Source organism: Perca fluviatilis, chromosome 3 (assembly GCF_010015445.1).
Source record: "Perca fluviatilis chromosome 3, GENO_Pfluv_1.0, whole genome shotgun sequence".
Classification (NCBI taxonomy): Eukaryota; Metazoa; Chordata; class Actinopteri; order Perciformes; family Percidae; genus Perca; species Perca fluviatilis.
In genome coordinates, this window is record NC_053114.1 from 34,069,119 (window position 1) to 34,093,771 (window position 24,653).

General features: G+C 39.7%; 1 protein-coding gene across 4 annotated transcripts in view; it reads left to right on the top strand.

Moving 5' to 3' along the window:
* LOC120555884 (protein unc-13 homolog C) overlaps positions 1 to 24,653 on the top strand; it is a 122,324-nt gene that overhangs the window by 32,521 nt on the left and 65,150 nt on the right. For 3 of the 4 annotated variants that reach the window (XM_039795046.1, XM_039795048.1, XM_039795050.1), the window contains 7 exons: positions 204 to 275; positions 4,660 to 4,879; positions 5,822 to 6,049; positions 9,119 to 9,260; positions 11,115 to 11,284; positions 13,067 to 13,182; positions 13,498 to 13,661. In XM_039795046.1, coding sequence (XP_039650980.1) covers positions 204 to 275; positions 4,660 to 4,879; positions 5,822 to 6,049; positions 9,119 to 9,260; positions 11,115 to 11,284; positions 13,067 to 13,182; positions 13,498 to 13,661 — 1,112 coding nt within the window. The remainder of the gene's footprint in view (positions 1 to 203; positions 276 to 4,659; positions 4,880 to 5,821; positions 6,050 to 9,118; positions 9,261 to 11,114; positions 11,285 to 13,066; positions 13,183 to 13,497; positions 13,662 to 24,653) is intronic. The other variant, XM_039795047.1, reaches the window with a different exon arrangement.

Below are 24,653 nucleotides of genomic sequence, written 5' to 3' on the forward strand. Positions count from 1 at the left end.
AATGATATTATATTATGTAACCCATTTCTATTCAGGGCTTTTTTTTCCTTTCACAAAATATTACCAGCCATTCACAAGATGTTTAACTCGGGATGTGTGTTCTACATGTTGTGTGTGTAAATCCATTGAGAAAACTGCAGATAGGTAAAATGGGTCGGTAGATTTATCCCTTTATCATCTCTCTTTTCCTCTTCTTCTCTCAGACCCTCACTGCTCGAAAGGCAGGCATCTCGTTCGCTCTGGTGAACCGGTCCACCCTGAATAATGAGGACCTGGTAAGTACTAACATGCCAGCAATGCCTGCATGGAAAGTCATTATAATACATTTAATTTGTAATGCACTTTATATTTACGCAAATCTCAAAGTGCTACATGATAGTGCTAAAAATTCTAAAAACACATGGAGAGCATAAAAAAAAAAAATGGAGTAAACCGTGTTTTCAAAAAAGTCCTGAGCGCTTTTTGAAACACCACCACCGACTTCTTTTTTGCAGCTCGGAGCTGCAAAAAAAAAGTTAAAAGTTCAACTTTTCTGAAAAAAAAAGCGCTCTTTTGACAGCCGACCAATGACAAGCGGAGTAGCCAGACCGGTCGTTTTCATAACAACAAGAAAACATTGAGAGTCGGAGCACAGCGAGTTATACGGTATGAGCGGGTGCTCCCTGTACAGGGAACTCGCTTTGTTTTATGTAACGTTAGCAGCACCACCCTCTCTCTCTGTTCTTTCTCTATCTCACACCACCACTTTGTTTGTCTACCGTTAGCACCGCGCCACATAGGGCTCTAGCTAGTATGCTGTAGCAGTAGCTGTTCTCGGCTGCTTTTTGGAATAAAAACGCTGCCCGCTTTTTTTTTTCACTACAAAAGCGCCCTAGTCAACTTTTTCTTTTTCCAAGTGTGAACATAGCCCTGGTGGGTAATGGGGGCTTCTGCAGGGCCATGGAATGCTGGACCCACGTTCTTATTATTTTTTAGGGCGATGTTTTGAGAGGAGGGTGCTGGAACTGTGACAAACCTTTTATAGCTGTGCTGTTTGCTGCAGCCGTTGTACTTCAGGGATAACATTGCCAGGAACACTGGGTTCCAAAATGAAAATGAGATGGATGGAATTTGTTACTGGTGTTTTTTCTTTAGATGTATATACAGCATGCCATCATCTGTCTGTCTGCCTGTCTCTGTCTATAATGCATACTGCAGTTTATTAGAATGGTCTCTATGGCTAGCTACCTACTCTTTCTGCTGTGCTCCTTCTGTCAGAATATTTGGCTGAGTTCAGAAATGAAGAGATAGCCCCATCATTTCATTTAGACAATGCCCTACGATTAATAATAGACAGAGCTATGGAGAACAAGTAGAATGTCTCCATCGATGGTGCGAGGCACTTTTGTGTTGACCTCTAAAGCTTTCTCTGCATTAATTGATTGCAATTCTTCCCTCCCAGAGGGAAGACGGCATTATAGGAAGCAAACAGCAGGAGAAAACAGTTTCTCGGGCAAGAGAGCAAGCAGACAATTTCATATCCACTGATGTGCAACACGGGTCTGCCTAAGCCTCCGAGATTACTGGATTGAAATGTGCTCCGGACATCACGAGCAAATATTTTATCTTTTCCAACACGAGACGTGGCCCTAAATTTGTGCACACTGATTTGTGTACAATGTTCGCATCACTTATCTATTTCAAACGCTTGACTTGGTCCTCGTGGTCCACATGCCCAGTTACCCTACAGTGACAGGGTCTTGATTGCTTACTAATAGCTATGGGTTCCATGAAAGGGGCTTTAGGGATGAACAACTCATGTCCCTGATGAGGGAGAAGTGACGTGATTGATGCACTGTGTTAATTGGTGTTGCAAGGGAGATGATTCTTTGGCAAATTTGGTGATTGCACCACAGTGGTAAGTAAGGACTTGAACTTCAGTGATAGCTGTCCAATATTGTGATTCGGAGTAAACAAGGAAGAGTTTAATAATTGGTGGCCGAGGGGAGCTGGGTTCCGAGCAAATCTGCAGATTGCGCGGTCTTGCTAAGTAGGACAAGCAGATGTCAGAGTTTTATCTGCTGCATTAAGTCCAGGAGAGTGCTTTCCTGTGAGGACTGCGAGAGTACTCAGTCAACGGCCATATGCTGTGTAGAGGAGTTACTGTAGGGGAAGGGAGGAGAAAGGAAGAGGAAAGGAAGGGTGAGAAAAGGAGTAAAATGGGAAGAGAATGAGACCAAAGCTATGAGTGACTTGTCCTCATGACCCCCTGGCCCTGATTTGTCACGTATCAGGCAGCCATGTTGAACAATCTGCCCCCTACTCCCAGGAGAGATGTTTGAACCTATTTAGTGTGCTTCCATCACGTTTTTGTCTCATCTCTTCCCCACCTCTTCCATTTTTTTCCCCCTCTGTCAACGGAATTCATTTTAATTTGATGAAAATATCGTACTCTTTCATTGATGACGTATAGAGGTTTCTCTTTCTGTGTCATGTTTCCCATGTATCTGCTTTTTAGAGCAGAAAAGAACATTATGTGTGGGCAGGCTTATGTGTGTCCGCTCAATGTTCTGAGCTGCATGTGATCTATGCACCAGAGCCTTTTAACAGTGCCTGTCAACATAAACTGGGGCTGTGTTTACCTGCTGAGACACATGCAGGGACTCAGTTGTACAGAGGAAGAAGGTAGCCACAATCTGACATGGTTCAAGGAGTATCTGGAAATAAGATGTGATGCGTAGCTTTAAGTCAGTTCAGATATCATCAGACAGGTTGTTAACAGCAAAATAAACTAAATTGATTTTTAAGCGCTTGACTACCAACAAAGTACCTTTGGATGGATATTTGAATCTTGCCAGACAGAAAAGCACATTAGATTGATTTAATAATATACATACACATATTAGATTTAAAATGTTTGCAAATGTCTAAATTTGCGATGGAAACCACATGGATCCCTTGTTAGGTTGAGATAGTTACAGCAAACGATTGGAGGTTTAGAAGGCTGGAACTGGATGGGCAGGATAGCAGGGTCAATGAAGTGGTTGACAAGGACAATAGGTGGTGAAATTGGAAAGAACGGGTGAAAGGAGAAGGAGAGATTAGATTCTTCTCTGTCATGTTGCTCTCAGGCAAAGGCTGCGACTGTCAATCAATTCTAGCAGCGTCTTGCACAAAATCACCAGGGTTACCTCCCATGTAACACACGAGACTCACACAAGCAGCACTCTTCCCACATCTGCTGCATAGTGTGACATGTAGTGTCAGGACTGAGAGGGAGGGGAATTGAAAGAGCCCAGAAATAGACTTTGTTAATAAAATAGATAAATAGTAAAGTACCAATTACTACTATGGTCACAGAAATGCAGAAAATAACTGGTACATGATTTGGTCTAAGTTGTGGATATGACATTACAGACATCTGTTTCATGTCATCGTTCTCAGATTAAAAGAAAAAGCTCTGTCTCTATCTGCGTTTCATTAAAGGTCCTCCAGGGTTTAGCTGCCTCTTCGTTGCATCAACAAGGGTTTACAATGTTAGATGGCCTTGTTGTCCTGTCATCTGGTGTCATTTAATCATGTATGCAAGTGTATGTGTGTGCGTATTTGTGTCCTTAAGTGTGTTCCAGTGAGCACTGCAGTCTTTGTGGTAAAGTGCAGAGCTGCTGTTCAGGTGTTAGAGCACATTGTCAACACACAGGGGCCTGACAGCAGGGGGAGGGGTGGAGGAGAAGTGTTGAGGAGGGCAGCGCGGTAGAAGTGGAGAGCAAGTACCTCTTGGAGATTTATTTAACCACCATACATCTCCTTCTCTTCCTCTGTCACTTTCTCTCTCGCTTGCTCTGTCTCTCTCTCTCAATCTGGATAATGCTCACTTTTAAAAACCTTATTTACAGCATCCATTGATTCTGCCTTCAAGAATTGGCAAGTCCCGGCCTGTTTTTCAGTCCTTGTGGATGGCAGGGCTGCTGCAGTAAAGCATTCAATTTGAAGAGGCTTCTGTTATACAGCAATCAGACTGGACAGGCCTCTAGTAGACTTTAGTATTTGGTCTGTGGGAGCTTTAGTCAGTAAACCACTCAATGTGAACAAAGCCTGTGGGCTAAGGATGCTGTTAATCTGAGCTTAATGAGATATAAGACTTACTCTCATACGGCTGACCTGTCCATTGATGATAAGGTCATCAGAAAAGGATCAACAAAGCCTCCTACATGTTATCTCTTGGAATCATGTCATCAGGTAGATCACTTGCTCTAACAAATGAAGTTGAAGAATGCTTCAGTACTGATGAATGATAGCTGCAGTTGAGCCAATTTATACAATTGCCAATATTACTTTCATAATTTTAGTAATTTAGTAATTTTCATGCAACTTAGACTGTAGATACATTTCAATTAAGGCCTCTGAAGCTGTTTCGTGAAACTTCTAAATTTTGTCTAAAACTGTGTGTGATCATCTCAGGCTATTGTGGTCCCTCAGCAGCTGCAAAAGTAATCCTCTTTTTTTAGTACTGTTCTCAAGATGTACAGTATTGAACAAAAAAGCAATTTAAGTACAACGCTGTTTTTATTAACTTATGTTGTTATTTTCTCTCGCTCATGGTGCCATGAGTCAAACATGCCTCTTCTCTTTCTCGCATCCCCCTATTTTACTTTCTCAATGCATTGTCTTTCTTTTCAGAAACTACATGTCTTCAAGAAGACTCTCCAGGCCTTGATCTACCCAATTTCATCCACAACACCCCATAACTTTGAGGTGTGGACAGCAACTGCACCCACCTACTGCCATGAGTGTGAGGGGCTGCTGTGGGGCATCGCCCGTCAGGGCATGCGCTGCTCAGAGTGTGGCGTTAAATGCCACGAGAAGTGCCAGGACCTGCTCAATGCAGATTGTTTACAAAGTAAGGAAGTAAATTCAATCCATAATGCTTTGATGTACAATTTACAAATACTTTGAAACCCAAAGGCGTGTGTGTGTGTGTGTGTGTGTGTGTGTGTGTGTGTGTGTGTGTGTGTGTGTGTGTGTGTGTGTGTGTGTGTGTGTGTGTGTGTGAGTGTGAGTGAGGGGGGAGTCTATATATGAATACCAACACTATTCTGTAAGTCCTACAGTACACGTGACTGCTGTTATGGTGATTTGTGTGATACATATTACATATCCCCTTGCGCTTATTATTACAAGTCACATGGTGCATTTAAACTGCTCACTGACACACACTACAGTCTACAATCAGCTTTCTCAATCAGGCACACTCCTGTTGTTACGGTGTAGTCAAATAGGAACAACGTGACATGCAAGCTTCAGGATGATGCTCACGGCAATCCTCACACACTCTAAATGGATTAGCTACACCCGGGCCATTATAAAAGTCAATGTTTTATACTAGCATAACAATGCTTTATAGTTCACAGTGCAATTCGTCTTTATCACATTTCAATCTGCATTCATGAACACACACTAGATACATGATAGTGTGATCAGATAACCGCCTTTATGTCTTACAGACACACATTCACATGAATAAACACACATACAGTATTAACCAATATTAATGTGTGAATTTGTAATTTCCTATTCGTCACACGCTCACACAGTCAGAGTCATAGTGGCACACATTACATAAGTTTCTAGATGGTGTAACACGGTATTGTACAATCTTGCAGTATTTAGGAGAAAACTAAGTTATCTAACCTTAGTTATTTAATATATATATACATATGTATGAATACATATGAAAGATACCCACTGTACTGGGATTGTTCACCAGTTTTTCTCCAAATTCCTGGTGATTAAATATGCAAACTACTGAGCCAAAACACTGTAACTTTTGGCTTGTTTTTAGGGGCAGTGGAAAAGAGCTCCAAGCATGGGGCAGAGGACAAGACCCAGAATATCATTATGGCTATGAAGGAGCGCATGAAGATAAGGGAGAAGAACACTCCTGAAGTATTTGAGGTGATCCAGGAGATGTTCCACGTCTCCAAAGAAGACTTCACCAGCCATCTGAAAACAGCCAAGCAGGCTGTTCTGGATGGGACCTCCAAGTGGTCTGCCAAAATCAGCATCACAGGTTAGCTTGTAATTATATTAGAAAGCTCATTCTTCTAACCATCAACTAAAATAATACATTTTACCAGGATAGAATCTGTCAGTTATGACATGGAGTTTTTATTAGCTCTCATTTACACATTAATCATCAATCAACTGAATAGTTATAAATCCTTTTTTACTAGTAATGTCCTGATATTGCTGCAGGTTACCCATGACCCATAACCCTTTACTCAGTCATCTAATACAAAATCAATACAACTGCCATTACAAGTCAGGCTGATCTCAAATGACAAACATTGTTATTCTAATTAGTATTTACTTGTTATTAACCTTAACATGTTGGTCATTAACCTCTGACCCTAAACCACAATCAGCAATGCATATTTAATTAGAAATAGAAATAAAAATTGATTAGGTATTTTGGGGAGAAGTAATTTGTTGATAATGCTGTGAAGGTTATTAATGCATCACTGCTTTGTGGACAATAATTGGTGAATTTTCTTTTCATGTAGAGACTTCGAAACCAGGATATTCATCTACTATTTACTCTACTTGACTCATGTACCTTAACACATACATTTTGAATAGCAGCTCAGTCTGTGACATGCAGCTCTGATGAAAACAAGATACAAGTTGAGCAGTGGGAAAGCTTATCAGGTTGTAACAATGCTTGCCCAATGTTAAACGGTAGCAAAGTAAATGCAAAGCATCTAAGAGGCAGTAATTAAGAGGCAGCTTATAGAGATGACTTATTATAGTGGAAGAGTACTTGCTGCAACTGACCAATCATGTTTTTTTGGAGGTCACCGGCATGCTGATTTGTACAGTGTACTTTGGAAATGAACCCCCCCACAGCTACACTTCAAGCTCTTTCAGAGATGCCAATCAAAATGGCATGCCCCTGAGTGCAGTTTAACTATACAGGACGTTACACATTCATTGCACATTCAGAAGGAAAATTACTTGTTTTTTACTTCATCATGCATATATTTATCTCTTTTTGGGAGCAGTACTAGTTTTTTGGGTTACATAATGGTTAGGTGCATTCACTCAGATTGAACAGAAAATGTTCATGTGCTCTTCCTTTTCTTACCTAACCTCTGTTGTTTTTGTTTACCATCCCTCTTAGCGAACCCTGTTTGATTACATAACCTCTGTTTATCCCTAATTCTGAAAACCGTGAACCTCTAAAAGAATCATCATCTTTGAAGTTAAAATGCTCTTCTTTCATTTCAATACTTAATTTACATACACATCACTTAAGCATTGGATTTCGATTTAATTCCAAGTTAACTGGCAGAAAGAAGGCCAGGAAGTGAGCTTTGTGACCTCAACCCCAGACTCCAATCCATCTCTGTGGTAACTGTGCCAGGCCCAGCTCATTTATTGCTCACCTTGCATTTCTTGCAGTGTCAATATACTGGAGAGAAGTAGAAACTGAGAGGGAGGGAGAAAAAATGAGAGGGGGACAGAAAGGATGGGAATAGCGAGAAAGAGGACTGTAAGAGAGGAATAGTGGCAGAAAAACAAGAGTGAGAGGAAAAAGGGGGAGTGTGAGAGACATTGAAAAGATCCAGGCTTGCCAGGGTCAATTTCTCAGGGGCTCATTTAACGTCCCATTTTAAAATGTAGTTATTGAGTTGTTGTTTATTTGTCACTCGTTAGATAAATATTGACTGGCATTGACTCTGTAGCACTCTCACAGCGGCCATGAGATATTCCAGGTTTCCGGCTAATGTGTGCACATTACGAGGTCTGGCAGTGAATATAAACCTTGATCAGACATACTTATAATCGGCTAATTAGAAAATCTGCTACTGTACCTGTAAATGCCCTGATCACATCATTCTCGAACAAACATGCATTAAGGTGCAACATGCAAAAAAATTTAATTTTTCTTTCATATATATATATATATATATATATATATATATATATATATATATATATATATATATATATAGGCAGTCATGTAAACTTGGTTTCAATTCTTTAAAAATAATTTCCAGCTTAGAATTTTAATCAGCAGATCCAGTACTGAATTGAAATGCTATTAAAACCCCAACTCGCCTCCCAGTTTACTCTATTTAAGGCTTAGGGATGCATAAAATGAAGACACACTTGAAGGAGGGGCAAAAAGCCGGCCTTCATACAGAGGGGAGGGATAATCGTGGGTATAATTGTGCACATCTTTTGACAAATTTCCCATCAAAGGGATTAAATGCCGTTGGATGATCTGAAAAGCACTTTGTTCGAAGCATACAGTACTGACTCCTCTATTTGTATGTCGCTGTCTTGGACCCCTCTTTTACTGCAAGAGGCATTTGATTTTCAGTACTCATGGAGCAAGTGGGCCATGGCACTTTGAGCCTCTATATCCTTCCCACCAACACTTGTCAGCATTGAGCTGAGGGATATATGTGTACCCTGAATTATTTAGACTGTCACTTATGCATATTTAATGCCCCAGTGTCCTTTTTCCCTTTTATGGCGCTTTGAAATACTACTGTCTCTCCTTCTCTGCACCTTCCTGTGTGATTCTGAATCTATCTTGTAGCAGTGGGCAAACACACAGGGGTGGACTCTACCTATAGCCTGGATGTTGGAATAGATCAATCATAGATATACTTAACACTTCACAAAAATATGAATAATGGCTGCTGTCAATGAACCAAAGAGCTGCTTAGTTGCCTCAGCTTTTGGCAAGTGCACAAAGTTGTTGTAGGCAGTAGAGGCAGTAACAAGGCCTTGATTCTTAAGTTGATGCTATAGAATCAAATAAATAAAAAACTGACTAGTAAGCACTAAAATAAAATATATAGAGGTTGATTCCATGACTGGAATTGAGAGACTGCTGTAAAACCTCACCCACCAGACCAATGCTTCCTGTTTTTGCCTTCCAAAATAATATGCCCCCGAGAATTGAGTGAATTTCTTAGAATATATGATATCAGTAATGTTGTAATTAAGTTCAGGACGAGTAAGCTTCCATCTATAAAATCAAAAATCTAAAACCTTAAAATGGTCAGATATGTTGCTTGTGGTACACATAACTCTTCACTCTTTTCCAACCCCGTCTTGTCTCCAGTCATGAGTGCACAGGGCTTGCAGGCCAAGGATAAAACTGGCTCCAGTGATCCTTACGTCACCGTGCAGGTGGGCAAGACCAAACGCAGGACAAAGACCATCTTCGGGAACCTCAACCCAGTCTGGGATGAGAAATTCTACTTGTGAGTGCTCTCTATTAATCTGACCTCTGTCCAACCAGATAATTCCCACTAAGATTACGAATCGTCTGTTCAAGGGAATGTTAAGGGATTAGTGAATACGTACAATTAAAATGACTGACTCTGACATAATAGCTTGGGAAATTACTATCAGTTATGACATGTTACTCATGAGCTGCACTGCTGAGATTTTTGAGATGCAGACAGCTAAACACGTCTTTACTATGGCATCCATCAGTGCAGACAACACAGGTCTCAACCCTGTTGTTTCCATAACACAATAAATAATTTTGTGCTTTCCTGCTTTAGTAGTGCGTGGCTTCTCATTCGGTATGAGCTCTCCATAGTGCTGTACTGACCAGGCTATTTACCTTGGTCCATATAGGTATGCAATAACAGAAATATCAATACCCAATTAACATGTTAACTCTGCCACAATCTTATCCAAACAAAAAAAGATGTTTTCGTTTCATACAAATGTACTGCCTCTGTACATCTGTTGTGAACTGCCTCGAACAAGAAAAATGATGTCCAGGAACCCAACTCAAGGAGTCACAGACGAATGAAGACCAAAACCAATGAATAGATAATTACTAGAAATTAACTATTTATATTATGCCGAACACACAATGTGAGCCAGACCAGTTCAGCAAATATAGAAGAGAGAAACACAAGCCGCATGTGCGCCGCTCTGCTCACGCGTCCAGCAGATTTGAACATATTTGTAGACTGCCTACTGTTAGCAGTTAGGTAGCTGCACCGCTCACGCAATGCATACTTGCTGTTTGCAAAACAACTGCCACTCTTTACAGCAAGGAGACCCACTACGTAACCTACTGTCAGATGATACTGTACAGGGTTTTCCAGCAGTGTTTTGGTTGTTCTTTGACAGCCTGATAGCAGCCATATTTTTCTCCCTGTCATTCATTAGCTGTGTGAGATAGTTGAGATCAATATATCACAACATTTAATAGTATAGTTAATAATAATACATAATAATAATACATAATAATAATAATGATACGTAACAATAATTAAGAGTACTATTTTGTATGTACTACTGAGATTTTCTGTATGTGTACTTGTGTGTGCATGTCCCTATGCCAGTTGCATAAAGACAAGGTTTCCACACCTGTAATGAGACTCCAATATGTGGCTGTGATAAAACTCTTTTACGTTACTACAGGGATGTAGATTAATAGAGTGATACATTACTGTGTGCTAGTGGAGCAGCAGCAGCCAGTGCTTCCCCCGGAACAGGATTAGTTAAAAACCACTGCAGATACTGTTTCTCTGGCTGTCGCACCCAAGATGTCATTAGAACAAAATGTAATCTGTCGGTTTTAATTCCAGAGCTGAACAGTCCAACCCCATCTAAAGCTAAGTGCTTTGGCCACCTCTGTTCTATTTAGCAGAGTCATTATTCTGAAAAGTCTGTCAGCTGCACTGATGCAAAGAAGAGACGGACACAAAGCTTTTACAAATAAATAATCCTAGCTACTGTATGAATGCTATACAGTTGTTCTTGTGAAACATTCAACACTTCTCTGATGATATTTGCCTGCATTGGGAGTAAAAACATAGAGATGCAGAGTAAAGGTCATGCGATGTCTTGGGGTAATTCTTCCTTCCAGGTACACACATTCTCTCATTTGAAATCAGGCAAGAATTGTTCTCCATACGTTACTTAGAAAAGGGTCAAAGAGGTTTTTGAACTTGTATTTATACTTGAATTGGCTGTTTTTCTGCTCCAATGACTACCTCAACCTGATGAGCTGTCACTGAATATGCTGTGGCTGTTATTGTTCATGTTGTTGAGATTGTTGTGACCTGGCATAATCATCTTCCAAATCGCAGTGAATGTCACAATGCCACTGACCGCATCAAGGTGCGTGTGTGGGATGAGGATGATGACATCAAATCACGGGTGAAGCAGCATTTCAAGCGTGAGTCGGACGATTTCCTGGGCCAGACCATCATCGAGGTTCGCACTCTCAGTGGAGAGATGGACGTTTGGTACAATCTAGGTATGTTACTCATTTGATTAACACAAAATAACGGTGGCAGTTATCATGGCTATCATCTAGCTAAAATGTTTACTTTAGATTTTTTGTTTTATATACAGTAAAACAGGTGTGATACCTGAGTTTTGGGACTTAGCAGCCGTACGTACTTCTTTGGCAACCAGTTGGAATGTTTCTGGAACACTGTAGCCATCCCTTCAACCATTACTGCTTAAAGTCCCTTTTTTATGATTATGAGACATTTCATATATATATATATATATATACATACATATACACACACACACACCATGGACATAAACATTTAAACCTTTCACATATTCCTCTACACATTTCCGTTGTACTGTAGCCATTAAACAGGATATGAGGGTAAATGTATGGTCCAATAAAGTGTGGTCCAATTGAGATCACCATTACCATCCATGTACCAAAGAAGCCACAGAGACGTGTGGTTCAGTTTGGGTACTGATGCTGTTGATGCAGGGTCTTTAACTGTTTCCGCTCTCTTACGTCACTGTTTTTTGTTAATGTTGCATGAGGTTGAATGGCAGCATAATGGGAACTTCCACTTCTGTTAAAGTATTATGACTGGTGGGTGCTGTCTTTGTTTGCCTCTCTAGCTAAAAGGAAGCAATTTGTGGTAATTTTGACCCCTGACCACTGCTGCTGCTCTGTGCCTTTTTAAATGTCCACAATAAATGTTTAAACAGGCCTTTGCTGGTGTGGGTGTCCACCCATCCAGCTGCTCTCCTCTCTAAGCCTCTTCAGCTCCTCTTCAATCTGTGCTTTTGTGTTTACAGTGCTAGTCTCTGTCCCTTTGTCACGTTATTATTTTTCTCTTGTCTGTCTCTTGACCCACTGACTGAAATGTTCACTCATTTGATACTGCAGAGAGGAATTGTATATGAGAGCGCAGAGAGGGGCAATTTAAATTTAACTTTAATTTAAATGTGTATGTCTGTGTCTTTGTGTGTGTGTCTGTGTGTGGCTTTATGTGAGCATGCAAGCAACACCGTGCATATGCATATACTGTACAGTATGTGTGTTGATATTTGCATGCACAAAATAAACTTAAGCTCACCAAAGCCAGTTGCAAATGCAAGTGTTATGTCATACATTAAAACAGCATTGCCGGGTGTGTGATGAGATGTCATTCATGTTTTACAGGACATGATATCATGCCATTAATGTTAATTGCCATTAATGTTGTGTGTTTTATATGATGTGATTAATGTCTTTTGTTTTTCATCTTTAGTGTTTTATATGTCACTCTGTTATGGTGTGGTCAAGGACAACCATACCAAGGTGGACAATTCTGTTTATTAAATTAAAGGTCTTTCACTGACTGGGAATCCATCCTATGTGCTGGAGCTTTTCTCTATTTAACTGTATGGAACAAAATCTTTAGGAAAATAATAATAATTTGAATTTGTCTCACATTTGTTCCACCATCAGTGATTGTGAGAACATTTTGAATGCCAAACTAGTGATGTACAATTTAGGAAGCTGTGCAGAGACTGAACAAGAGATTGGCAGCCTCAGCAGGTCTTCTTAGTGCATAGCTACTGTACTGTATTGGGATAAAGAAAACAGAGATGCTACTGTTTTTTTTAGAATAGAGATTGTGGAGTTTGAAAAGCGAGCAAAAACGTTACTTTAATATGATAGTTACCATGGATTTAGAGGCACATGTTGGCTAACCTTCCTAAGATGTGGCTTGTAATTGGTAGTTACTTTTCAGTTCATTTCCAGTTATGTCTAACCCAGTGTTGTTGTGTGTTACAGATAAAAGGACTGACAAGTCTGCGGTATCTGGTGCCATCAGACTCAAGATCAGCGTGGAGATGAAAGGGGAGGAGAATGTGGTTCCTCCTCACGGCCAGTACACCTGTTTACATGAGGTAAACCATCATTATGTGATTCAGCGTTAGGTAAAATTCGTTCTAAACTCCAATCATTATCTTTGGGGAGCAACGCATTAAGTTTGCAAAGACAGGTACTAAAGAAAACATATATTTGTATTTGTTGTGATTACACCAGAAAGCAACCTAACAGGATTTCTCAACAATCAATAGTTACAGCATTGTAAAAAAAGATTTGTCCAGCTTTGATAAGGGTCTACATTTGTTGGTGTACACTATCTCTTTTATTACTTGTTGTGACACTGTGCTCCATCACCGTAAACTGTTCTGTGTTATCTCCCGTGCCACTCACAGAACCTGTTCCACTACCTGACCGAGGTGAAGAACAGCGGGGTGGTGAAGATCCCGCAGGTGAAAGGGGACGAGGCATGGAAGGTCTACTTTGACGACGTGTCTCAGGAGATAGTGGATGAGTTTGCCATGAGATACGGAGTGGAGTCCATCTATCAGGCTATGACGTGAGTACCACCCTGATCTATGGCCTTTTACCTCACCAATCTGTCATCGTCTCATTCGGCAGAGTGGAGGAGAGAAGGAGATAGAGAAGTAGAGCAGAAGGAGAAGAGGAGTAGTAAAGATGTCTCCTCAGCAGAATCAGAGCTTTGGAGGACTATCGAGCTCCTAAGTTTGATTGATTAATTGGTCTCCTGGAAAAACTCCCAAGCTGCCTTGGTCACATTGATCATGGACACAAATAAACACTCTCGTTTCCCTCTCTCTCTGTCTCTCTCTGATCTTCTGTGACCCTGTCCATCTATAAATGTCTCTTTCCCACACACATGCAAAGACCCACCACCTGAAATATTAAAATCACTGAATATTAATCAAGGTCATGCAATGCCATGTCACTTTGTGCAGTGTTGATGTAATGGTTACCACTGCAGAATTCTGCATCATGCATCTAAACTTACATGTATCTATCTTCCAGTGCACCAGTGGCCACTAGTTTTTCTTTGTCTCTATACAGAGACATTGACATTAGACATTGATTGCCAGATTTACTAAGTCCTGTGCACTTAACTTCAGATGCAGTGTTTCCCATATATAATATTTTTTATGAGGCCCTTTGAAATAGATATAATCCAAAAAGGATTTTGCATTTATTATTTTTTTCTTTCAAAACTCGTTCTGGTACATATTGTTTAAACTGTAATGACTGAAAAGAATACTGCTTTTACAATATTTGACCACTGTTCAACACAAGACAAAGAGGATACGAGCAGTATTGGCTGTGTGGTCATTAAACTTGAGCTTCAAACTGACTCACTAACCAGGTCACGAACTACAGCAACAGCACTCTTTTGAAGAGTCATTTTTAAAAATTGGTTGCGGTTACTTGGAACTCATTGGAGACATCAGACACCATCTACACCCTCCATGTACTCTGGTCTGAGCTTCTATCCGGGTTATTTATCTTACTTTCAATGCTTTTTATATAAGTTATATGGTTATGTAGGGATGTAAACAAATATATATTCAGATTTGCACAGATAATGTGCTCTGAGGAAATATGCTCAACTGTCGCGGTTGGTTATGCAGGAGAACAGGGATAGAATCCAAATGCAGACAGTTGGATGTAGCAGGATGAATTCAGCGATTTATTGTGTATGGCTTACAGACAGAGTCCAAATGGCAGACCGGTAACAGGCAGCTACTGTCGGTAACTGGCAGACAGAACACAGCATTACAGTACAACTATAGCTAAGTTTCCATCCACTTGTCAATTGAATTATCTGAAGTTCAGCTCTAAAGCGAATAAAAACCGGTGCGTAATGACGTCACATGCTGTTTTGCGATTAAATTGGTATATTGAATTGATTTGAGACATTTTATGGTGTTTCCATTCATTTTTGCACTGAATCGCACAACATTCAAGCAAACTTTTGCGAACAAAGTTTTGCTAGACAAAAGTAGTAGTTGTTGTTAATATTAGAAGCCAAGCTAAGCTACGATGGGCCTTTGGCTGAGGATCTGATCCAGCTCATCAAAAAGGTGGAACTTGCCTTTTATTTTCCCTCCGGCACCACTGCGAGACAACTCTCTTTTTTGAGACATGTATCGCTGTTTGAGCGCCTTCCATTTACTCCGCAGGACGTCCCACGGCTTGTCGTAAGGGACATTCTAAAACGCTTAACGTGAAAAAGCTTAACGTGGTTTAATGTATCTAAACAACGATCAATCATCACCAGATGTATCATGGTCATAGCTTGTCATGAACACTTAAGCCTGTCAAAAAAACTAAATTGAAATCCAACGATTATAGAAGTTATCTCACGTTAATATTTTCTTCATCATCGTGTCAGATAACGTCCATAATATTTGGACATTGGGTTAGATTTGACCGTTTTAAGTGGTAATGATGAGCAATATAGGAGAGGATTTTTTTGGTGATGATTGATCGTTGTTTAGATACATTAAACGCGCTCACGGTTAAGCTTTCGTCGCCGTTAAATAATCCCTGTCGGTTACCTTGTTGGTAATTTCCTTCGCGAGCTCCTGATAAATGATGCCGTTTCTTAGATTTTTGCTATCTAAAATAGCCGTTATATTTTTCTGGTAAATTAAATTAAAAAAGTATCTTGTCTCCTCGCTTGTCCGCTTACATCTGTTTTTGTTGATAGCTTTCATATGTGCAAACAGAGCGGAAATACTGGGCGGAAATGAACTGAAACTTCTTCTTCTTCTTCGTTTTATTGCGGGTTGCAACCATAAAATGACCTAAAACTTAATCGCAATTCATAATTTATTCGGCAAATAACGTTTCCATCAGCGTTTATCGCATAAGCCGTATATCGATCAAGAGAAAATCCGATGAGACCGAACATATTTTCTTTGAGTCAATATTCATGAAATTCAGTCGGATTTTCCTGTTTCCATAAGGCATTTTTAATTCGATATCACTTAATTCGGATAAAAACGTGTGGATGGAAACATAGCTTATGATGAACTGACAATGGAAGAAAGGAAGTGGACCAGTATATGTGGATAGTGGATGACGAGGGAATGAGAGGCAGGTGAGGAGTTAGATGGTGAAGGTGTCAGTACCCGATCCGTTCCACCTGCACGATCCGTTCTGCGCATGTGCAAGATGACACGTATGCCATGACGTAGGCGCAGATGATAATGCTGCGTTCATGCCACCTCGAAATAACAGGCACCGCCCCACTGGTTACGTTGTTTCTGCAGCTAGATTCAGTCTAAAATAACGTTAAGTTAAACTTAATGGGAAAAGCAGGCTACAGCTACATTAAGACATTACAGTAATAACAATAAAGACAAGTATTGAGTGATTGTATTTTAAATGAGCACAAGTAAAGTAGAACTGACGTAACAGCTGTTATATATGTTAATGTTTATTTTCAAGTTTTATTTTGAGGGTCTTTTAAAGTTTACATGCTGTCTCAGCTAGCGGTTAGCCGAATTAACCGTTAGCTAAACTAACGTTAGCTTCCCGGGGGAGGCTAACGGCAGACCGCTGCAATCAGCTAGCGGTTAGCCAAATTAACCGTTAGCTAAACTAACGTTAGCTTCCCGGTGGAGGCTAACGGCAGACCGCTATAATCACCTAGCGGTCCGCCGAATTAACTGTTAGCTACCGCTATAATCACCTAGCGGTCCGCCGAATTAGCTATTAGCTAACTAACGTTAGCTGGAGGCTAGCGTGTGAACATCTTGCGCATGCGCAGAACGGATCGTGCAGGTGGAAGCGCTGCCGTTATTCCAAGGTGGTGGTGGAATGAACGCAGCATTATCATCTACGCCTACGTCATGGCATACGTGTCATCTTGCACATGCGCAGAACGGATCGTGCAGGTGGAACGGATCGGGTACTGACAGAAGGCCAGGCAAAGCTGATTAGTAAAGTGGGAACAGGTGTGTGGATTGGTGTGGCAGTCAGGTGATGTGGAAAAGAGGAAAAGTCCGGTGGATGGAAGGAAAATGCCATAGGGAATAGGGCATGTGGATGGAGAGGAGGGACAGAGAGACAGCTGTTATGAGTAATGTGTGCAACTGGTTAGAGAGCTCTCACTTGCAACTAAATGTGTCCAAGACTGTGTGCATGTATTTTTCAAAAAGGGTAAATAAGTCTGAAACAGACCCCAACATTTTTGTAAGGTAGAAAAGGCTTGACGTAGTTCAAGAGTTTAAATACCTAGGTGTGATCTTGGACTCACAACTGAACTTCAAGCAGGACATAAAAAAAAACTGTGAACAAAATTAAATTTAACTTGTCCAATTTTAGATATATTAGAAACAATCTAATTTTTCGGCTAGGCTATACTTTGATGCAATGATCATGTCTCACATGACCTATTGCATAACTAGTTGGGCCTCAGCATGTAAGATAACTCTAAAGTCCTTAGAGACAACATATAAACAAGCTATAGTTTTAGATAGATAATCTAAAATGTACCATCACTGTCAGATTTTAAAGAAACTTGAACTGCTAGATTGGGAGAACACTGAAATACATTGACTCTATATTAGTTTTTAAAATCCTTCATGGTCTAGTTCCACCTGCTCAACCAGAGCAGGCTCCAGAGGTAACTGCACTGTTCCCTTTAGGAGAAGTGCATTTGGCCAGGCTATTTTTTCCTTTAGAGCAACCACTACCTGGAACTCTATACCAAGCGCAATCCCTGAATTATCAACTCTCACCTCACTTTCCAAACAGTTTAAAAAATGGCTACTGCAAAATTAAACCTGTTGTCATTAGCTGGGATAATCTGTAATTTGTCCTGTTGTTGTTCTGTAATTTATGTATTTTTTTTATTGTGATGTTTTACTCTGATTTAACTTAACTTATAGGGACCATCAACCTGTCAGGGACTAAGGATGGAAATTAGCCTTTGGCTATAATCCTGTATATTTACATTCTTCGAAATGTTCATTAATATACACTGTCCCTTTTTGAAATAAATAAACTTAAACATAAACAGACTGTGACACAGGGCTGGGAAATATATCAATATTATATCGATATCGTGATTTGAGACTAGATATTGTCTTAGATTTTGGATATCGTAATATGCCATAAGTGTTGTCTTTTCCTGCTTTTACAGGCTGCATTACAGTAAAGTGATGTAATTTTTTTGACCAGACAGTTCTAGCTGTTCTATTATTTGCCTTTACCCACTTAGTCATTATATCCACATTATTGATGATTATATATCTAAAATCTCATTGTGAAAATATGTTGTGAAAGTACCAATTGTCAACCCTACAATATCGTCGCAATTGACATGAATATAGTGATATCGGATTTTCTCCATATAGCCCAGCCCTAGTGACACACAACATTTGAATTGTTGCTATACGTACTACCGGTAATACGTCATCTGAGGGAAGGTCTCATCACCACGCTCCTTTCTGGGGGAAAACAATTCTGCGTTCCCCATAGATGACAACAGCGGAGGAAATGTAAATCGCTCCAAACGTGTTCTTTAAACAAACGTTTCAAATTAATAACTATGCCGAAAAGTTGCTGAGTAGTTTGTTGCACCAACAATACATCCAAAAACGCTGGTCTTCGATTTGTCCTCTTGCCATGTCCTAAAATAGATCCTGATAGATGGGCTTTGGCTCCAGGCTATAGACCAGACCGGCATCGCTGAGGCTCCCTATGATAGGGAAGAATCGCGCTGTCACATCAGGAGAGAAACAGGAAAATGCTTGAAAAGCTGTTGTGTAGCGGGTTAATCAAGACTTTCACACTGATATATGAGGCTCATAAGAAACGTGAATATTCTCAGTCGGTTTGGTAAATGATGCTGGTGATAGTTACTACTGATGGATAGTTAACGTTAGCTTTAGTGGGAGGCTGCTAACAGTTTAGCAGCATCAGACTGTCGTCTCCAACTAAATCTCAGCTTATAGATCGAACAGTTGGTTATTAATACCAGGTTGATTAATTACAGACGACACTCAGCCTAACAATAGTGATTTCATCAGATACGTATTTCTACATAAGCAGTATGCGGCCACCGTGTTGGGTCATTGATCTACTGATGGGAAGACTGAAGGTGCGGGGACATGACGGCAAAGTCACACAATAAACATTAGACGTGTATAAAAAAAAGCATCTGTTTAACAAGAAAAGAATTCACACAGATTTGTCAAAATTATGATCCAATAGACATAACCCTACCCACTTATTTTGTATTGAATTTTCTTAATATAATTATTGTTTTCTTGCTGTTTTTAACTGTTTTAATGTTTACTGTTTTTATCTGTGCACATGTAGCACTTTGAGATGTGTCATTCATGTGTAAAGTGCAATACAAATAAAATGTATTATTATTATTATTATTATTATTATTATCTGTTTAACAAGAAAAGAATTCACACAGATTTGTCAAAATTATGATCCAAACACACGTCAAATTACATTGACTTCTATGGGATCGTCTGTTTTCTATCCCCCAAAAGGGGGCGCGGCCTTGAGTTTTAGTGAAGTACCCGTATATGCCAGTAGTACGTATAATAATCATCGACCCCCCCCAACACTGTCTCAAAAGTGCGTGCATGCTTTTAAGATTTTAAGAAAACTTTCTAACTTTTATCATAGATACTTCCTCATATTCATCTGAACATCCGCCCATTAACTCCTAATGCTATGACTTGAAATTTGCTACCATTAAACCCTCCTCTATTATTCCCTTAAATCATTAACAGTAACACAGTGTAGAGAATTTCAGTCAAATCACGCTTTATTATTTGATTAATTTAGGTACATGGTTGAAATATTGTGTTGTAAATGTTATTTTGTGGGTGGCTAAACACAGATAATGAAGCAATCTTTGGTAGAATCCCTGCCAACTTACGGTAGTAATCTAAATACAGATATTTATGTGAAATAAACCGATACAGACCGTAACTTTGGATTAAGCCCCTTATCTCTTGTTCAGAATCCGAATCACAAAAGGATTTATTACCAAGTATAACAAGGAATTTTCTTGGTTGGTACGTACATAAACAAACATAGTAAACATTAATATGAAATAAATAATAAATACAGGGAACAAATTATACAAAATAGCTGTTTAACAAAAGAGGCTGAATTGTTAAAAATATATAGTATGCAATGGGCAGGTGTAAGGAGGACAGAACATGACTTAAAGGTGCCGTAGGTAGGATTGCGAAGATCCAGGATTTAGCCCAAAAATGTGAACATCGACAACTTCTCAGTCCCTCCCCCCTTTCCGCTAAAGCCCAAAACGGTCTCCTAAGCCCCTCCCCCCACAAGGGAGAATGAATGTGTTTGCATGAGCAGTGATTGACACGCAGTTAGACAACCCCTCTGGCACTGATTGGTGCATCTGAACAGGGAACGGTTGATTTTTGCAAATCACACTACAGGCTGTAGGTGGTGCCAGAGGAGCTGGATTTTCTTTTTTTTTTTTTAATTACCTGCTTCATGTAGTTCTACTGGAACATAGGGTCAGTTTCAACAAATATGACAGAATGTTAGTTTTATAAGTCTTACCTACTGCACCTTTAAGTTTCAATAAATAAATGCATAACTAAATATATAAATAAATACAGAAATAAATAAATACAGGAATAAATAAATACAGATATAAATAAATAAATAGATATATGCAATTATAAATGAATAAATAAATGCATGTCGAAATAAATGTATGAATAAATAAATAAATAGAAGAATAAATAAATGCAGAAATAAATGTATAAAAAATTTAAGAATAAATAAATTAATTAATGCTTTAAAAGTATTTCTACATTTTTGTCCACCTACATTTATTTATTTCTGTATTTCTGTGTCCATATGTTAATGATATAGGAGGTCCTAACCTCAGTTTAAAGCATGATTGGCTACAGGAGTGAGCTTGATTCGGGTCTACTACTTTTGCCTTACGGTGAGACCATAGACTGTAACGCGTGAGACTTTGCAGGAGCAGGCAGGCTGACCGCAGCTCTCCTCTGTTCAATATTGTCCTCATTGATTATACGTTATATTACCCTCAATCCATCATCCGCTATTATTATATTTTAATGACTCGAACCGCCGCTGCTAAAGTGCTAGTGGTTGCTATGGACGCTGCTATCGCTAGACCCAAAGCGCTAGCATGTTTGTGTGTTTTTGGACATGAATGTTCCGGTTATGAGGCTTATCCCGTGTTTGATCATATTCTGGATATGATTTTTAAATGGCAGAGAAATCTGGTTTTTCTGCTCTAAGCACATCTCTCTCTCTCTCTCTCTCTCTCTCTCTCTCTCTCTCTCTCTCTCATCATTATGTTGAATTTAGCTAAAAGAAAGATACATTTATTGACAGTAAGCAGTATCAATAAAAGAGGATTGATCCCTAGTCGGATGTTCTGGTTGCCTATTTAAGGGCATTTTACATCCAGCAGCAGATCTGCCATAGGACTGCTGGTCGTAGCCATTATGCTAACTAGAGCTGGTTTTCATACATCTGTATCACACAGGGAGGAAGATTCGCTAGGGATTGGGGATCATTTGCTTTTGTCTGGCTCATTAGCATATGGACACAGAAATACAGAAATGAATAAATGTAGGTGAACAAAAATGTAAACATATATTTAAAGCATTTATTTATTCTTTTATTTATTTATTAATACATGTATTGATTTATTTATGCATTTATTTATTTATTCCTGTATTTATTGATTTTTTTCCTGTATTTATTTAAACATTTATTCATGAATTTATTTATTTAGACGTAAGCCATGTTCTGTCCTCCATACAGGTGTATATTACAGGATGTAGGTTAATGCAAAGTGTAGTAAATAGGGGTGTGGGGGTTAAGAGTCAATGTCAGTGGGGGTCCGGGGCCTTGTTAATAAGACTGACTGCAGGTTTTGGTCCTGATGGACAACTTCCTGCCAGAGGGCAGGGGTTCTTTGTTTGCGTATGACTTTTATTTGCATTTAATGTATTTAGTGAGTAATAATGAGTTAATGAGTGTCTGCAGCATCACCACATCGTGATTTTAGTCTGAGTTGCCGTTTAAAAATCTCAAATTGCATCACCAAGCTGCACCTTTTAAGTTCTCCTTCCTTTTCAGAATACACTTGTGCATTCCCAGTAGCTGATTATGTAATTAGTTGCTGCCTTCGTAAATCAGATTCTAATTACACACATATTGTGTTGGCAAATTGAATGAAAGGCGCAGCTCACATTTGTCTTTCATGTCCAGAAATGTGGCCACATGCATCCCTGAGATGACGCGACACTGAGAAATTGTGTTGCTTTTATGGTCTTGAAATAATATGTGTCGGTGACACAGTTCATTGTTTTGGTGCTGCAAACTGGTGTGGACATGCTAGGTGACAGACTGTTGTGACAGGGCATTTCAGCATATGAGGGATTGTAGGGTTATTTAACTGCAGACAAGTGAAGCAGTAAGTGGCGTATTACCAGCTTTCTCAGGTTGAGGCAATGCTTCAGGCTTGAACCTTGTTTAAGCGTGGCGTTTCTTATATCATCATCATTTCATTTATGAAAGGCCCTACCTTTCTGTTTTCGTCATCTTAGAATCTTGACTCCCAGTCACTCCTGACATGATGGCTGCATAAATCACAGCAGCTCAGAGACTCAACTGTCCCTCACATGCTCCACACAACGACTGCTAACATGCCCTTCCCTTATGTACGTTTTTCTTCATCTCACTCATCACCACTCCCTACCTCCCTCACTTCCCACCCTCCTGTTTCTCATCATCGTTTTCTAATTTCTCCAAGCCATCTGAAACCGTAAAATGATATGTGAGTGTGTGCCTCATCCGCCGGTAAAAACCAAGGCAGAGTAACACGAGGAGAAGCAACGTCTTCCTCTTGAAAATTGGCTCAGGAGATCCAGCTCTAAAAGCACCATGGGAATTCAGCGGATGCCATCACCACTCTCTTTGCATTACTCTCTTTGCTCTCCTAACCCCAAGTGCTCTTTGGTAATTTGGAGGCTGAAAGCAAAGTAATTAAATAGGCCTCCTGATGAGAAGATGTTTGTGTTTCTATTTGTGAGTGTGTGCGCGTATGCATGTGTGTGCATGCGCTGAACTCAGGAGGGGGAGTAAATCTGTAATCATTACTCCACATAACGCAGTGCCTTTTCTAACACTTTGGCTTTATGAAGCAATGATTCACTGTGCAGTTTTTAGTTTCAAAATATCTGTACTCCAGGCTCAACATCCAGCTTCACGATACTTATCGTCACCTCTAACTTGTGATAAATAAAAATACTTCTGAAAAAACAACATGTTGATTACACAAATGTCTGGGGCTGCACGATATAAGGAAAATATCTAATTGCGATTATTTTGACTGATATTGCGATTCACGATATTGGAGGGAATGATCATTTCTGTATTATTAGTCTCATTTTCATTGAAAAATATGTCTAAAAAGTGGCCGTGCTGAGAGGTTTATGCCTTGACGCAGAGGTCCAGGGTTCGAATCCCATCTGTGACAATTTCCTGCATGTCTTCCCCCTCTCTCACCCCTTTCTCACCTAGCTGTCCTATCAAAATAAAGGCAGAAAAAGCCCAAAAAATAATTTTTAAAAAAGATATGCGAGAATGTGTACCAAACAAAGATTTTTTCTTTAGTCTGTAGGATACGATTTGTAGGCCGTATTGTCTCTGCTGCACCACTATACTTAATTCAGAATGGTTTGACACATCACCTTTAACAAATGTTGCAATGTTGCAATATCCTTGCGATTTGGATATTACACTATTCCATATTGCGATTTAATTTTGCAGCCCTACAAATGTCCCCTAATATCAGAAAGAGGATTAAACAAATGCTATATGTATAAAGCCCAGCTGGCTTTAAGCTCCCAGGCATGTTTACTGTAAAAAACATCCAATGCATCCAGATGTTTGGTTGCTATGGGTCATGCCAGAGGCTGATGAAGAAGCCTTTGAGTATATTTTTGTCTGCTACATTAAAGTAAACATACAGATTATTGCGCACATACATTTTTTATATGTGGTATTGAATGTTGAATGTGGGAGGCATTCCACATGGCTTGTGAAGCAGCAGTATGAAGCGTTAAAAGGAGCATATGATCTTCACTCAGGCAGAGATCCCTGCTCAAACCAGGCATCTCAGCCTCCAGCACATAATTACTGCTGGGTAGTGCTGTTGGAGATGTGTGTCTGTGTGTGCGGGGAAAGAGATAGAAAGATCATCGCAAATCTGAAGTGGTAGTAGATGATGTGTCTCATTGTGTGTAGTTTAAAATTCCGGGAGTAAGGCGCTGGAGACACTAAAAAAGGGAATACGATTTAACTAAACAGAAGACGGTTTGCAACAGTAAAAGGTCCCTGCTATAGTCCCTCCCCTGGTAAATATGACTTGTGTCATTTCAGTGCATTGTATTGAGTTTTAGTTGGTGCTAGGTTGACATATGTGGATTCACCTCAGTGGAAAACACTTACGGCAAGTGCACGTACTGTGCCT